The sequence below is a fragment of the Balaenoptera acutorostrata genome, chromosome 7 (assembly GCF_949987535.1).
Source record: "Balaenoptera acutorostrata chromosome 7, mBalAcu1.1, whole genome shotgun sequence".
In the NCBI taxonomy this organism is placed as follows: domain Eukaryota; kingdom Metazoa; phylum Chordata; class Mammalia; order Artiodactyla; family Balaenopteridae; genus Balaenoptera; species Balaenoptera acutorostrata.
The window spans coordinates 63541348-63556172 of record NC_080070.1 but is presented as its reverse complement, the minus strand read 5'-3'; the positions used below and the strand labels follow the sequence as shown (position 1 = coordinate 63556172).

Genomic DNA, 14825 nt, shown 5'->3' with positions numbered 1-14825 from the left:
TGTGCTAGAAGCTTAACAGGGATTATTTTATGTGATCCTCATTTTAATAGGTACTAGTATTATCTCCCAAAAGCTTTAAGAATTTCAACAGCACAAAAAAGCTGTTTTCACTTGGTTTGTACTAATGTTTCCTACCAATATGATGTATTCTATGCCAATCATTTATTAAAAACTTTATACCAAGTTATTGACAACTTGAAAGGCATACTGCTTTCTCATACTGCACCCACCCTTAACTATGATATGATTCTATCTGACTCTTAAATTCTTAAAGCTTAATGTCTCTAATAAATGTCTTTCTAAATAAATGCTGTTTATTATTATCACAGGATTTTTGATAGAAAGTTGATGGATTTTAAGATATAAAAGGTTGAGAACCAATGTACCAGACAACAAAGGTCAAGAAGATAGAGTGAGAGGGTTGTTCCAAATAAATACAACGTATTTCACAACTTTACCTAGAGCTAGTTTAGGGGTAAAGGTGAGGGAGGAGATAAAGGAAAACAGGCTGTTTTTGTTACCTGTAAAATATTTCTGGTAATGGGAAGAAAACTGGGGGTATGGGCAACAGGAGTATGGGGAAGGCTCTTTGCTATTTACCTTCTACTTTTGATTTAAATCAATACATTAACTATTAAAAATTAATATGTAAAATTTTGAGTTTCTGCTAGTTTTAAAGACAGTATTTGAAACTGATGAGTAAAACAGTAAATATTTTAGCTATGGATTCAAATTTTTCATCAGTACAGCTGAGTATATTCCTTTGGCAACCAAAAATATTACTCCCTAAACTAGGAACATGACTACTATCATGTGGATTGTTCAACTCTAGAATTATACAATCCTGTCTTTTAATTAGCTAATGGCTGAAAAAAAAAGAAAGGCGATCCTGTACAAGATAGAATCTTTATAAACTTACTCAAGAGCCAGTTGGAGACCAGCTCCATAAAAATAACAATTTAGGTCCCTGGAATGCAATCTAGGAGGCCAAGATGGCCAAATCTTTAGACTTGCTTTCATTTCAAGAAAAGCTTCCCACCACCGTCCAAAATTGTTCCAGCAACTACCAGTTCTTAAGCAAACTTTAACAGCAAGCTCTTCAACAAGGGCACAGGAAACCCAAACAGCTGTATCAAGAATGACTTTTGGTCAGGAAATGAGTTTCTGATCAGAGTGGTAAAACTGAAAGTTCTCTCTCTTTTTTTTTTTTTTTTTAAATTTTATTTATTTATTTGTTTATTCTTGGCTGTGTTGGGTCTTCGTTTCTGTGTGAGGGCTTTCTCTAGTTGCGGCAAGTGGGGGTCACTCTTCATCACGGTGCGCGGGTCTCTCACTATCGTGGCCTCTCTTAGTTGCGGAGCACAGGCTCCAAACGCGCAGGCTCAGTAGCTGTGGCTCACGGGCCTAGTTGCTCCACGGCATGTGGGATCTTCCCAGACCAGGGCTCGAACCCGTGTCCCCTGCATTAGCAGGCAGATTCTCAACCACTGCGCCACCAGGGAAGCCCTGAAAGTTCTCTTTTATACCTATTACTAATTTGAGATATACCATTTACTCCTTTGATGAAAGTCCTCCCCAACCAAGCTCCTTTCATGAAGGGAAGAAAAGAATAGAGTATTTAAATGTGTAATTTCAATAGCAAAGAATTTATATATTTTAGTTTGGAGTTGTTAATTTTATTGAATGTTGGCTAAAGTCAAACGCTAAGTACTTATTCCAGATCTGTTTCTTAAATATAAAAAAGATTTCTAGGGAAAAATGCTGGCATAGAGATAGGATCACAAAACTCCATACACTCAAACTTAATGAAATGAAGAAAAATAAAAGGTTACTTTATGTACTTTCTGGCATGTTTAAATGTTTCATACTGTAAAATTTGAAAATTAATTAAAAACAATAAAATATCAAAGAAAAATATCATCTGGAGAAAAGAAAGCAGAAGTATACAGAATTTCATTTAAAAATCTAACCATTCCATTTCTTACCCTTCAAAAAATACAGGAGGTAAATGAAAAGTTCTGAAATCTTTCTCTGATACCAACTTTTCAGAGAAGATGAATGAGGGGGATAGACAAGCAGTCAAAGTGGAAGGACTCATATAGAGTAAAAGCTACTCTCACCTCAACTGGCCATCAGACATTTTTAAAAAACTGTCAGGTTTACCATGTCATTTTTCCCTAACAAGGAGAAGTATGGCAGATGACTCAAAAATACATATAAATGGCTCAAAGCTAATTATTTCCAGCAATAAGCAAGATTTATCAGAACAGAAAGGCAAAAGACAAAAACACTAAGAAGTAAAACCCATGGGAAACAGGTGGGAAGAAAGAAGGAAGAAATTCCTATTTGAAGTTCCCCTTCTCAGCTGTGAATTAAGAGTGCCATGGCCAATACCCAGATGTCCACCTATCTTTAACCCTCTGCTAGTAAATGTAAATAATTAATAGTAATTACTTATTGACAATGTTTCAGTCATTATTCTTAGCATTTCAAATGCATTACCCCAATTTAACCCTTACAGCAATCCTATGAGGTATAATATCCCATTAACAAATGAGGAAACTGAGGCAAAGAGGTAATTTGCCCAAAATTACAAAGCTAAAAAATGCTGGAGATTCAAAACCAAGCCATCTGATTCAAAACCAGAGCTCTTGGCCAATGAAAAGAAAAGAGAGTTTACAATATTAATTTATATCATGAAAAGGTTCGGTTCAGGGAAAAAAATATTAAGACATTGAGCATTCTGTAACAATAAACAGTATCAACCATAAGAAAGACATAATGAACATACATCTTTAAAACATCTGTATTATCGTCAAAATATAAGGCAAACGACCACTGGAAACAAAAATCAACAGAAATTTTAACTCAAGAACATCCAGCTCATGACAGAACAGACAGACATAAATAAAGTGGTCTATATGGAAACTGAATAATATAATTAATAAGGCAGAATTAATACATAATGAATTCTTTATCTAAAAGTAAAGACTGTACCTCATTTTCAAATACAGAGAATTAAGAAAACAACAAATCAAAGGCTACAACGAAAATTTCAATGAAGTTTCCAAAAACCTATTAGTCTATACTATAATGCAATAAAACTAGAAATTAAAGTTTTACTAGGAAAAGAAACTTTAACCATTTAGAAGTTAAAAACAAAACAAAATACTCTCATATGCTAAACAGGATATCAAAACTGAAATTGAATATCTTGAAAATACAAATAATGGAAACATATACTAGCCAAAGCTGAGCTCAGAAGATAAATCTTGGCATAAAACACTTACTAAACAGTAAATATCACAAATACAAAATTAAGCATTCATCTTCAGAATCCAGAAAAAGAACAATACACATGCCAGGAAGGCAGAAGAAAGGCAAAGAGAGAGCAAAGTCAGAGAGCAATGAACTAGAAAAAAAAAAACCAAAGTAAAATTAATTCAACACCATAAAAGTATTAATATACTATATAACCTAATAAATTTAATCACTCAAACACAAATATACAATATTAAAAATAAGAATAGAGGGCTTCCCTGGTGGCACCGTGGTTAAGAATCCTCCTGCCAATGCAGGGGACATAGGTTCAAGCACTGGTCTGGGAAAATCCCACATGCCACGGAACAACTAAGCCCGTGTGCCACAACTACTGAGCCTGTGCTCTAGAGCCCGTGAGCCACAACTACTAAGTCCGTGTGCCACAACTAATGAAGCTCGCGTGCCTAGAGCCCATGCTCCGCAACGAGAAGCCACCACAATGAGAAGCCCGCGCACCGCAACGAAGAGTAGCCCCCGCTCGCCACAACTAGAGAAAGCCCTCGCACAGAAACGAAGACCCAACACAGCCAAAAATAAATAAATAAATTAATTAATTAAAGAAATAGAAATCAAAAAAGACCAAGAGCCATGGAATAAACTGAGATTTACTAAAAAGCTATAATCCAAAATCATACTAGTCAGCTTCATAGGGAAAATTCTTTCAGACTGAAGTAATAGATAATAGAGATGATATTTACACCATGCCAGAGCAGAGGAAGGAAATCTTGCAAAATCTTTTTATGAAGCAAATATAACACAGAAATCTAAGGATTACATTATGAGAAAGAAAAAATTTCAGACCTCGTTTCTGAATATTGAAACAAATATAATAAATTTTAAACACTTCAACTGCCACTGTATGTTTTAAAAAAGAACTTCATAAATGAATAGTATTCATTCCAGAAATGTAATTATGACCAATTATTAAGTAATCTACTAAAAAATTCACCAAATTATAGGTCATGAGTCAAAACAACCTTCATTTCAAAGATGAAATGGCATTTCAAACAATGAATCACTCTTCATTTTTAAAAAAAAGAAAAACAATTGATAAAATATGCACGTATGCTTGATGCTACCCTTCTCAGAGTGAACGCACTACCTTTCTTTAAATTGAGGTATAACTGACATACAACATTATATTAGTTTTGGGTGTACAACATAATTCAATATTTGTATATACTGCTAAATGATCACCACAGTAAGTCTAGTGAACATCTGTCACCGTACATACTTACAGAAAGTTTTTTCCTTGTGATGAGAACTTTTAAGATTTTCTTTCTTAGCAACTTTCGAATATGCAATACAATACTATCAAGTATAGGTGCCATGCTGTACATTACATCCCCACAACTTTAGTACTGGAAGTTTGTACTTTTTGACTCCCTTCACCCATTTCAACTACTCTCAACCCCCCTCCATCCCTGGAAACCACCAGTCTGTTCTCTGCATCTATGAGACAGTGGGTTTTTTGTTTTGTTTTAGATTCCACATGTAAGTGATATAATACCGATTTTTTATCTGACTTATTTCACTTAGCATAATACCCTCAAGGTCCATCCATGTTGTCACAGATGGCAAGATTTCCTCCTTTTTTATGGTTGAATAATATTTTTTATCTATTCATTTTTTTGATCCATTCATGCATCAGTGGACACTTAGGTTGTACCCCTATCTTGGTTATTTTAAATTCCACAGTGAACATGAGGGTGTGTATATCTTTTTGAGCTACTGTTTTCATTTCTTTTGGATAGATGCTCAGAAGTGGAACTGCTAAATCATATGGTAGTTCTATTTTTAACTTTTTGAGGAACCGCCATACTGTTTTCTGTAGTAGCTGCACCAATTTACATTCCCACAAACAGTGCACATCCTCACCAATACTTGTTACCTCTTGTGCTTTTGATAACAGCCTTTCTACAGGTATGAGGTGATAGCTCATTGTGGTTTTGATTTGCATTTCCCTGATGATTGGTGATGTTCAACACATTTTCATGCGTCTGTTAGCCATCTGTACATCTTTGGAAGAATGTCTATTCAGATCCTCTGCCTGTTTTTTAATTAGATTGTTTGTTTTTTTTGCTGTTGGGTTCTATGAGTTCTTTATGTATCTTGTATATAAACCCCTTAAAGGATATATAATCTGCAAGTATTTTTTTCACATTTAGTAGGTTGCCTTACATTTTGTCAATGGTTTCCTTTCATGTGCAGAAGCTTTTTAGTTTGATGTAGTTCCACCTGTTTATTTTTTCTCTTGTTGTCTTTGCTTTAAGGTTCAAATCAAAAAATCATCACCCAGACTCATGTCAAGGAGTCTTACTGCCTATGTTTTCTTTTAGGATCTCAATGGCTTCAGATCTTACATTCAAGTCCTTTTTTTTTTTTTTTGCCTTTTTGGAATATCACCAATTACTGGTTCTTTTATTTTCTTGAACTAGTTGGTTGATGTTGAATCTAATACATAGAGGAAAAAAACGCCAAGCCATGCTTTTGAAAAATGGGTCTTACATTGTTTTTTTTTAAACTGAAGTATAGTTGATTTATAATATTGCATTATTTTCAGGTGTACAGCAAAGTGATTCATAAATACATATATATATATATTCTTTTTTTTTTTAATTTATTTATTTATCTTTATTTATTTATGGCTGTGTTGAGTCTTCGTTTCTGTGCAAGGGCTTTCTCCAGTTGTGGCAAGCGGGGGCCACTCTTCATCGCGGTGCGCGGGCCTCTCACTATCGCGGCCTCTCTTGTTGCGGAGCACAGGCTCCAGACGCGCAGGCTCAGTAGTTGTGGCTCACGGGCTGAGTTGCTCCGCGGCATGTGGGATCTTCCCAGACCAGGGCTCGAACCCGTGTCCCCTGCATTAGCAGGCAGACTCTCAACCACTGCGCCACCAGGGAAGCCCATATATATATATTCTTTTTCAGATTCTTTTCCATTATAGGTTATTACAAGATATTGAATATAGTTCCCTGTGCTATACAGTAAGACTTTGTTGTTTATCTATTATATATATATATATATATATATATATATATATAGTAGTTTGTATCTGCTAATCCCAAACTCCTAATCTATCCCTTCCCCCTTTCCTCTTTTGTAACCATAAGTTTGCTTTCAGTGTCTTTGAGTCAGTTTCTGTTTTGTAAATAAGTTCATTTGTATCATTTTTTAGATTCCACTTAAGTGATATCATAATATTTGTCTTTCACTGTCAGGCTTACTTTACTTAGTATGATAATTTCTACATATATCCATGTTGCTGCAAATGGCAATATTTCATTCTTTCTTATGGCTAAGTAATATTCCATTATATAATATATACTACATCTTCTTCATCCATTCATCTGTTGATGTACACTTAGGTTGCTTCCATGTCTTGACTATTGTAAATAGTGCTGCTATGAACATTGGGGTACATGTATCTTTTCGAATTAGAGTTTTTGTCTTTTCTGGATATATAGCCAGGAGTGGGATTGCTGGATCATATGGTAGCTCTATTTTTAGTTTTTTAAGGAACCTCCATACTGTTCTCCATAATGGCTGTACCAATTTACATTCCCACCAACAGTGTAGGAGGTTTCCCTTTTCTCCACACCCTCTCCTGCATTTATTATTTGTAGACTTTTTGATGATGGCCATTCTGACTGGTGTGAGGTGATACCTCATCGTAATTTTGATCTGCATTTCTCTAATAATTAGGCATGTTGAGCATCTTTTCATGTGCCTATTGGCCATCTGTATGTCTTCTTTGGAGAAATGTCTATTTAGGTCTTCTGCCCATTTTTTGATTGGCTTGTTTGTTTTTTTGTTATTGAGTTGTATGAGTGTCTGTATATTTTGGAAATTAAGGCTCTGTTGGTCATATCATTTGCAAATATTTTCTCCCATTCCATAGGTTGTCTTTTCATTTTCTTTATTGTTTCTTTTGCTGTGCAAAGCTTTTAAGTTTCATTAGGTCCCATTTGTTTATTTTTGCTTTTATTTCTTTTGCCTTGAGAGAGACTGACCTAAGAAAACATTGGTATGATTTATGTCAGAGAATGTTTTGCCTATATTCTCTTCTAGGAGTTTTATGGCATCACATCTTATATTTAAGTCTTTAAGCCATTTCAAATTTATTTTTGTGTATGGTGTGAGGGAGTGTTCTAACTTCATTGATTTACATGTGGCTCTCCAAGTTTCCCAACACCACTTGCGGAAGAGAACTGTCTTTTCTCCATTGTATATTCTTGCCTCCTTTGTCAAAGATATAATTGACCGTAGGTGTGTGGGTTTATTTCTGGGCTCTCTATTCTGCTCTCTATTGATTCATATGCCTGTTTGTGTGCCAGTACCAAACTTTTTTGATTACTGTAGCACTGCAGTATTGTGTGAAGTCTGGGAGGGTTATGCCTACACCTTTGTTCTTTTTCCTCAGGATTGCTTTGGCAATTCTGGGTCCTTTGTGGTTCCATATAAATTTTAGTATTATTTGTTATAATTCTGTGAAAAATGTCATGGGTAATATGACAGGGATCACATTAAATCTGTAGATTGCTCTGGGTAGTATGGACATTTTAATGATATTAATTCTTCCAATACAAGAGCCTGGGACACCTTTCCATTTCTTTGAATCACCTTCAGTTTCCTTAATCAATGTTTTATTGTTCTCAGCACATAAGTCTTTCACCTCCTTGGTCAGGTTTATTCCTAGGTATTTTTTTTTCTTTTTTGGATGCGATCTTAAATGGAATTTTTCTTTTACTTTCCCTTTCTGGTATTTCACTGTCAATGTAAAGAAATGCAATGGATTTCTGTATGTTAATCTTGTACCCTGCTACCCTGCTTATTTGGTTTATCAGTTCTAATAGTTTTTGTGTGGAGTCTTTAGGGTTTCCTACATAAAGTATCATGTCATTTGCACATAATGACAATTTTACCTCTTCCCTTCCAATTTGGATACCTTTTATTTCTTTTTCTTGTCTGAATGGTGTGGCCAGGACTTCCAATACTGCACTGAATAGAAGTGGTGGCAGTGGGCATCCTTGTCTTGTGCCAGATTTTACAGGGAAGGCTTTCAGCTTTTCACTGTTGAGTATTATATTGGCTGTGGGTTTGTCATAAATAGCTTTTATTATGTTGAGATATATTCCCCCTATACCCTCTTTGGTGAGTTTTTTCCTTTTTTTACCATGAATCAATGTTGAATTTTATCAAATGCTTTTTCGGCATCCATTGAGATGAACATGTGATTTCTGTCTTCTCTTTTGTTGCTGTGGTGTTATCACAATGATTTGCGTATGTTGAACATCCTGAATCCGTTTTCAGTTAATTTTTGTGTATAGTGTAAGACAGTGGCTCAGTTTCATTCTTTTGCATGTGGTTGTCCAGTTTTCCCAACACCATTTACTGAAGAGACTATCCTTTTCCCATTGTATATTCTTGGCTCCTTTGTCATAAATTAATTGACCATATATACGTGGGTTTAATTCTGGGCTCTCTATTCTGTTCCATTGATCTGTGTGTCTGTTTTTATGCCTATACGGTTTTGATTACTACAGCTTTGTAACATAATTTCAGATCAGGGAGTACGATGCCTCCAGCTTTGTTCTTTCTCAAGATTGCTTTGGCTATGGGTCTTCTGTGGTTCCATTCAAATTTCAGAATTGTGTGAGTTCTGTGAAAATGCCATTGGAATTTTGATAGGGATTGCACTGAATCTGTAGATTGCTTTGAATAGTATGGACATTTTAACAATATTAATACTTCCAATCCATGAGCATGAAATATCTTTCCACTTATTTGTTTCTTTAATTTATTTCATCAATGTCTTATAGTTTTCAGCATACAGGTCTTTCACCTTCTTGGTTAAATTTATTCCTAGATATTTTATTATTTTTGATGCAACTGTAAATGAATTGTTTTCTTAATTTCTCTGATAGTTTGATATTAGTGTATAGAAATGCAATAGATTTCTGTATCTTGATTTTGTATCCTGCAGCTTTACCAAATTCATTTATTAATTCTAACAGTTTTCTGGTGGAGTCTTTAGGGTTTTCTATATATAGTAAATTATCATTTGCAAATAGTGACAGTTTTAATTCTTCCTTTCCAATTTGGAAGCCTTTTATTTATTTTTCTTCCCTAATTGCTCTGGGTGAGACTTCCAATACTATGTCAAATAAAAGTGGCAAGATTCGGCATCCCTGTCTTGTTCCTGATCTTAGGGGAAATGCTTTCAATTCTTCATCATTGAGTATGATGTTAGCTGTGGTCTTATCATATACGGCCTATATTATGTTGAGGTATGTTCTCTTTATACACACTTTGTTGAGAGATGTTGAATTTTGTCAAATGATTTTTCTGCATCTATTGAGATGATTGTATAATTTTTATCCTTCATTTTGTTAATGTAGTGTACCATAATGACTGATTTGCAGATGTTGGACCATCCTTGCATCCCTGGAATAAATCCCACTTGATCATGGTGTATGATCCTTTTAATGTATTGTTGAACTTGATTTGCTAATATTACACTGAGGATTTTTACATTGATGTTCATCAGGGATACTGGCCTGTAATTTTCTTTCTTGCGGTGTTACTTGTCTAGTTTTCCTGCACCAGCTCTTTAAAGCTTCTTCTCAAAGCAAGTCTCATGGCCACACTTAACTTCAAGTGGGCAGAGAAGTATAATCTTATCATATGCCAAGGAGAGAGGATGAGAATATTTGTTAACAGCTCTAATCATTACTATACCTGGGAAGTCAGAGGAAACACCTCTGATTATTACTCTATATTACTTTTATTGTTTGACCACTTTACAAAGAGCATATGTTACCTTATCATTTAAAAACACATTCACATGTAGATTTCGTATCTGTCCATAGATGAAGATTTATACTTTGGACTGTGGGGTGAAAACTGAGGAAATGCTACTGTCTGATTATAGTAACCTTAACTACAAGTTCAATTTTAAGTGTCGGTAATAAACTTGTTTAAAAAAGGTTGTATCAGCAGGGTTAATGTAATAAAGTAACATCAAATTCTACAAATGGTTTTTAGTTTTTCTATTAAGCTACACAGATTAGTCTAATAAACTGGCAATTATCCATCTCCCCATTGGCCTCAAAAATGTGAAGCTGTCTCTTTTAGTCCTCAGAATAAATATGTGTATGTGCAACCTGGGTATTATTAACTGCAATTTGTGAAAAAGGAAACTGAAGTGTGAGACACATAGCAGTTAATTCAATGGGCCATGATTTTCCCCCCAACACTTTATTTTAAAAATTCAAACAAATAGTTGAAAAAACTTCTCAGTGCATACTCAGAAAGCCAACACTTAGAATCTATATTTAACATTTTGCTACGTTTGCTTCATCACATATATATTCATCTATCATCTGTTGATCTTATTTTTTATTCATTTCAAAGTTAAGTTGCAGACAGCAGTATCCTTCACCTCTAAACATCTTAATTAGATTTCAGTATTTATATTCTATATTTTAAAAGTTAAGTTATATATTAGAATGCACAAGTGTATACTTGCGTAAGTTCTAATAAATAATCCACCCATGTGACCAAAATCTCTATCAAGATATACAACAATTCCATTATCCCAGAAAGTTCCCTCACATTGGGCCTTGATTTGAACACAAGATCTGTCTCTAAAGTCCACAGTCTTTCCCACAACACTATGCTACTTCTTTTAAAAAGGCCCAATGTATAAATACATTAAGCAATAAGAATTCTATTTCTAACCTTCAATAATTAAGGTAGCTGAAGTATGGAAATATGAAAGGTAGAAAATACTAGAGATTCCCTCCACTAAAGCCAGACAGCCTAGGTATTTAATATCTGTAGCACAATGACTGTACCACTTTCTGTTTACTGATTTCCACTGAATAAATAAAAAAAAAAATCTACTTCCTTCCCCAAGAGTTAAAGAATTAATCAAGGAGGTATGGACATGACAATAACAACCATCTCATATGTTCATCTCTTATACCTTCAATTAAACTAATAATGCTTCGGGGCAAGACCATTTCTTAGGCTTGTAAGGCAATCACTAGGTCAAGTGCTATACACTTTAGTGATTACTATGAGAGGCAGTGAGGAACTGGAGAAAACACAAAACCTTTGGAATCAGCCAAATCTGGATTCAGATCTCTTCATATTTATTTAGCTATATAACCGTGTACAAGTTAAACTTCTCTAAGCCTCAGTATATCATATGTAAAATGAGGCCTATATTTGGCCTTCCTATCAATGTCAGGTTTCTCAAATAGATGATCTACATGCAGACCCAGGCAAGAGAAGCCCCTACCCGGGACCTCAGGCTTTTGGGGGAATTTTATGTAACAGTTTGTTAATTTAACTTAGTATGTATATGGTATGTAGGTCTACATTTATATTTGCTCCAGATCCTGCAGATGTTACAAATGGGCCTGTCTGTATCTACTACTAATAACCTAACATGGGTATTGCCATATTCACTTTCAAATATTACCCTATTTAGTCATACAACATTACCATGAGTTAGGTTTCATTAATCCCATTGTGCAGATAAAGAAACAGATGTGGTTAAGAAACCTACCCAGCGCCCTTCTCTTCTATCCCCATATCACTCTCTTCTTAACTCCCAAATATCTGAGCGTCCTTCTCTAACATATTATCAATATTTCACTCTCCAAGACAATATGCCCCTAATCCCTAAATCTAATCCCTATTTTCCATGACCTGTCGGTAGCACCTGATACTGTTAATAATTTTTCCTTTCTTAAAACAACTTTCCCTTTGGTTTCTAAGGCTAGGCTATTTCATTTCTTCTCTTAGCTTTTGCTCTTTTTCTGTCTCCTCTTGTTAGAGTTTTGGTGAAGAATGAATAAGATAATGTTTTTGGAGAGTGTCAGCATAAAGCATATATTCAATAAGAGGTAGGGTTTCTTTTTAACCTAAAAAGAATAGCTACCATTTTTAAGAATGGTGTCAATTACTCTACTAGGTGATACACACACATGCACACACACTATTCCATTTATCCTAAAAGCACCATAAAATTGAAGTTCAGAATGGCTGACAAATTAACCTGTATTAGAAACCTGGCTCCAACAATTCCTAGGTTTATGATACTAAGTCACTTAACTTCCCTGAGCTTCTGCTTCCCCATTGTGTAATTTTATAATGTTCTTGTGAGAATTAAATGAAACACAGGATATAAAAACACAAAGTACATGGTACACAGTCAGTAAATGTTAAACTCCTTTCTCTTCTTGTTGCTACCAGGTGAATACATTAAGTTTTTATCCTTCCCTTGTGTGCATTTCTAAAAACTAAGTCCTTGATCTCTTGACCTTCTTTCTTTACTCTATACCTACACTCTGTCACACTTGGGAGTCCAACTCCTCCAGAAAGATAGTTTTGAATTATCTGTGACCATTTCTAAGTGTGCAGGCCCACATCTCTAAGTTTTGCTAGTACTTTCTACTTGAGAATCCCACTGCATACCATCTCAAACTCCTCCTTTCCCTCACAAAGAATGGAAAGCAAAAGACTGGGAGTGGGTGACATAAAATGTTACTCAGACAAAATTGATAGGATGCATGATAAAGAAGCTAATTTTATGGTTTCAAGCTTGCCTGAGAAAATTACAAAACTGGAGAAGATTCTCATAGATCATGTCCAAAATTTTCTCCCCTTTTCCTCATTCTTCAGACATGAAACTCTAATCCTTCTATTTCCCTAACCCACAAAGCCAGAAATGTTCCCATTCCATTGAATTCCCTTACATTTAAATGCTCCATTCATCTAACACCTAATAATACTCTATCTTCTATTACCAATTTTCTTACATTTACATCTTATCTTCCTAACTATGCTGTAAGTTCTTTAAGGCCAATAACCATCTCTTATACTTTTAGTATTCTTCATAATGCTAATCGACTACTGCTATAAAGATATGGTCAAGAATTCAGAAATTATAAATTAAGATGTTTTCAGATCTTTTTCTGACATGGAAGGAAAACTTTTCAAGTCAAAAGCTGTGATCCACAAATAGAGAAGGTGTGACAAACAGGAAATTTTCTATTTCTCTCTCAAGGATTTTAGTTTTGGCTTTAAACAGAAAAAAATTCCTTTAACATATATTTCCTTAGCCATGTGTTAATACTTTATAAATTATTTCCAGGAACTGTACAAGCTTTTCTTCAAAAATTACTTATACCAGCATACCTTGGCGATACTGCAGGTTCAGTTCCAGACCACCACAATAAAGCAAATATCGCAATAAAGAGAGTCACACAAATTTTTGGTTTCCCAGTGCATATAAAATTTATGTTTATACTATTACTGTAGTCTATTAAAGTGTTCAAAGGCATTACATCCTAAAAAAACAATATACATACCTTAATTAAAAATACTTTATTGCTAAAAAATGCTAACCATCATCTGAGCCTTCAGCAAGTCATAATCTTTTTACAATAGTAACAACAAAGATCACTGATGACGGATCACCATAACAAATACAATAATAATGAAAAAGTTTGAAATATTTAAAGGATTGCCAGAATGTGACAGAGAGACATAAAGTGAGCAAATGCTGTTGGAAAAAAGACGCCGATAGACTTGCTCCACGCAAGATTGCCAAAAACCTTCAATTTGTAAAAAAAACACAATATCTGAGAAGCATAGTAAAGCAAAGCACAGTAAAACGATATATGCCTGTATTTTCTAATACAGTTACTAGTCATTAATTTCTGTAGGAAAATAATTCCTAAAACTATAAGTCTCAAAAACCACACAATGTAGACTGATGTGCTATTTATTAAATATTAAATAATTTTAAAACTTTCAAAACCGAGATGATAAAAATACTTAGTCTAAAATTTATTAAAAGAAATGGCTTTCTTCTTTGGTTGAATACATTTAATAACTGGGAAAATCTGATTAAATTAATTTTCTTTACTGTGATCAAAACAGAAGAACTGCAGGATAATAAAACTGGTTTTGATTTGCTTATTTTACCTGAGTAGCTTTATCTTTCATGCATGAAGGGTAATGAACATGAGGATCTCGTGGCCACTGTCCTGTGAGATAAGGTCCTGTTATCGTATCCAAAGAAGAGGTTCGCCTTATTGTACCAGAGGTTCGAACTTGATGAGATTTTGGCCTGTCCACTATAAAAAAGTGAAAAAAGATTAGATTAGTCACTAATGAATAAAGTAAAACTTAAAATTATTTAACCTTCAGAGTTTGTAAAATATCACTCTGTCAATTTTCCCTGCAATATATATTTACCCTAATAGCCCTCCTGCATGATGTGATGAAATTTATAGACCCTCTCCCAGAGGAAAATACATTCACATATTAAATTTTGCACACACTTCCAGGGCTGTCACACCCTACAAAGCCCATCCATTTTAGAGACCTATTCTAAAACCTGTATATCATCTCCACTGCCATTACTTTAATTAAGACTTCATCATGTCTCAACTGCCAGTTTCCTAAATGCTATCTCTGCATCC

General features: G+C 34.5%; 1 protein-coding gene across 2 annotated transcripts in view; it reads right to left on the bottom strand.

The window, feature by feature from the left end:
- The window catches only part of GLCCI1 (glucocorticoid induced 1), a 128489-nt gene that overhangs the window by 75960 nt on the left and 37704 nt on the right, over positions 1-14825 (bottom strand). For both annotated transcript variants that reach the window (XM_057549786.1, XM_057549787.1), the window contains exon 2: positions 14326-14477. In XM_057549786.1, the coding sequence (XP_057405769.1) occupies positions 14326-14477 (152 nt within the window). The remainder of the gene's footprint in view (positions 1-14325; positions 14478-14825) is intronic.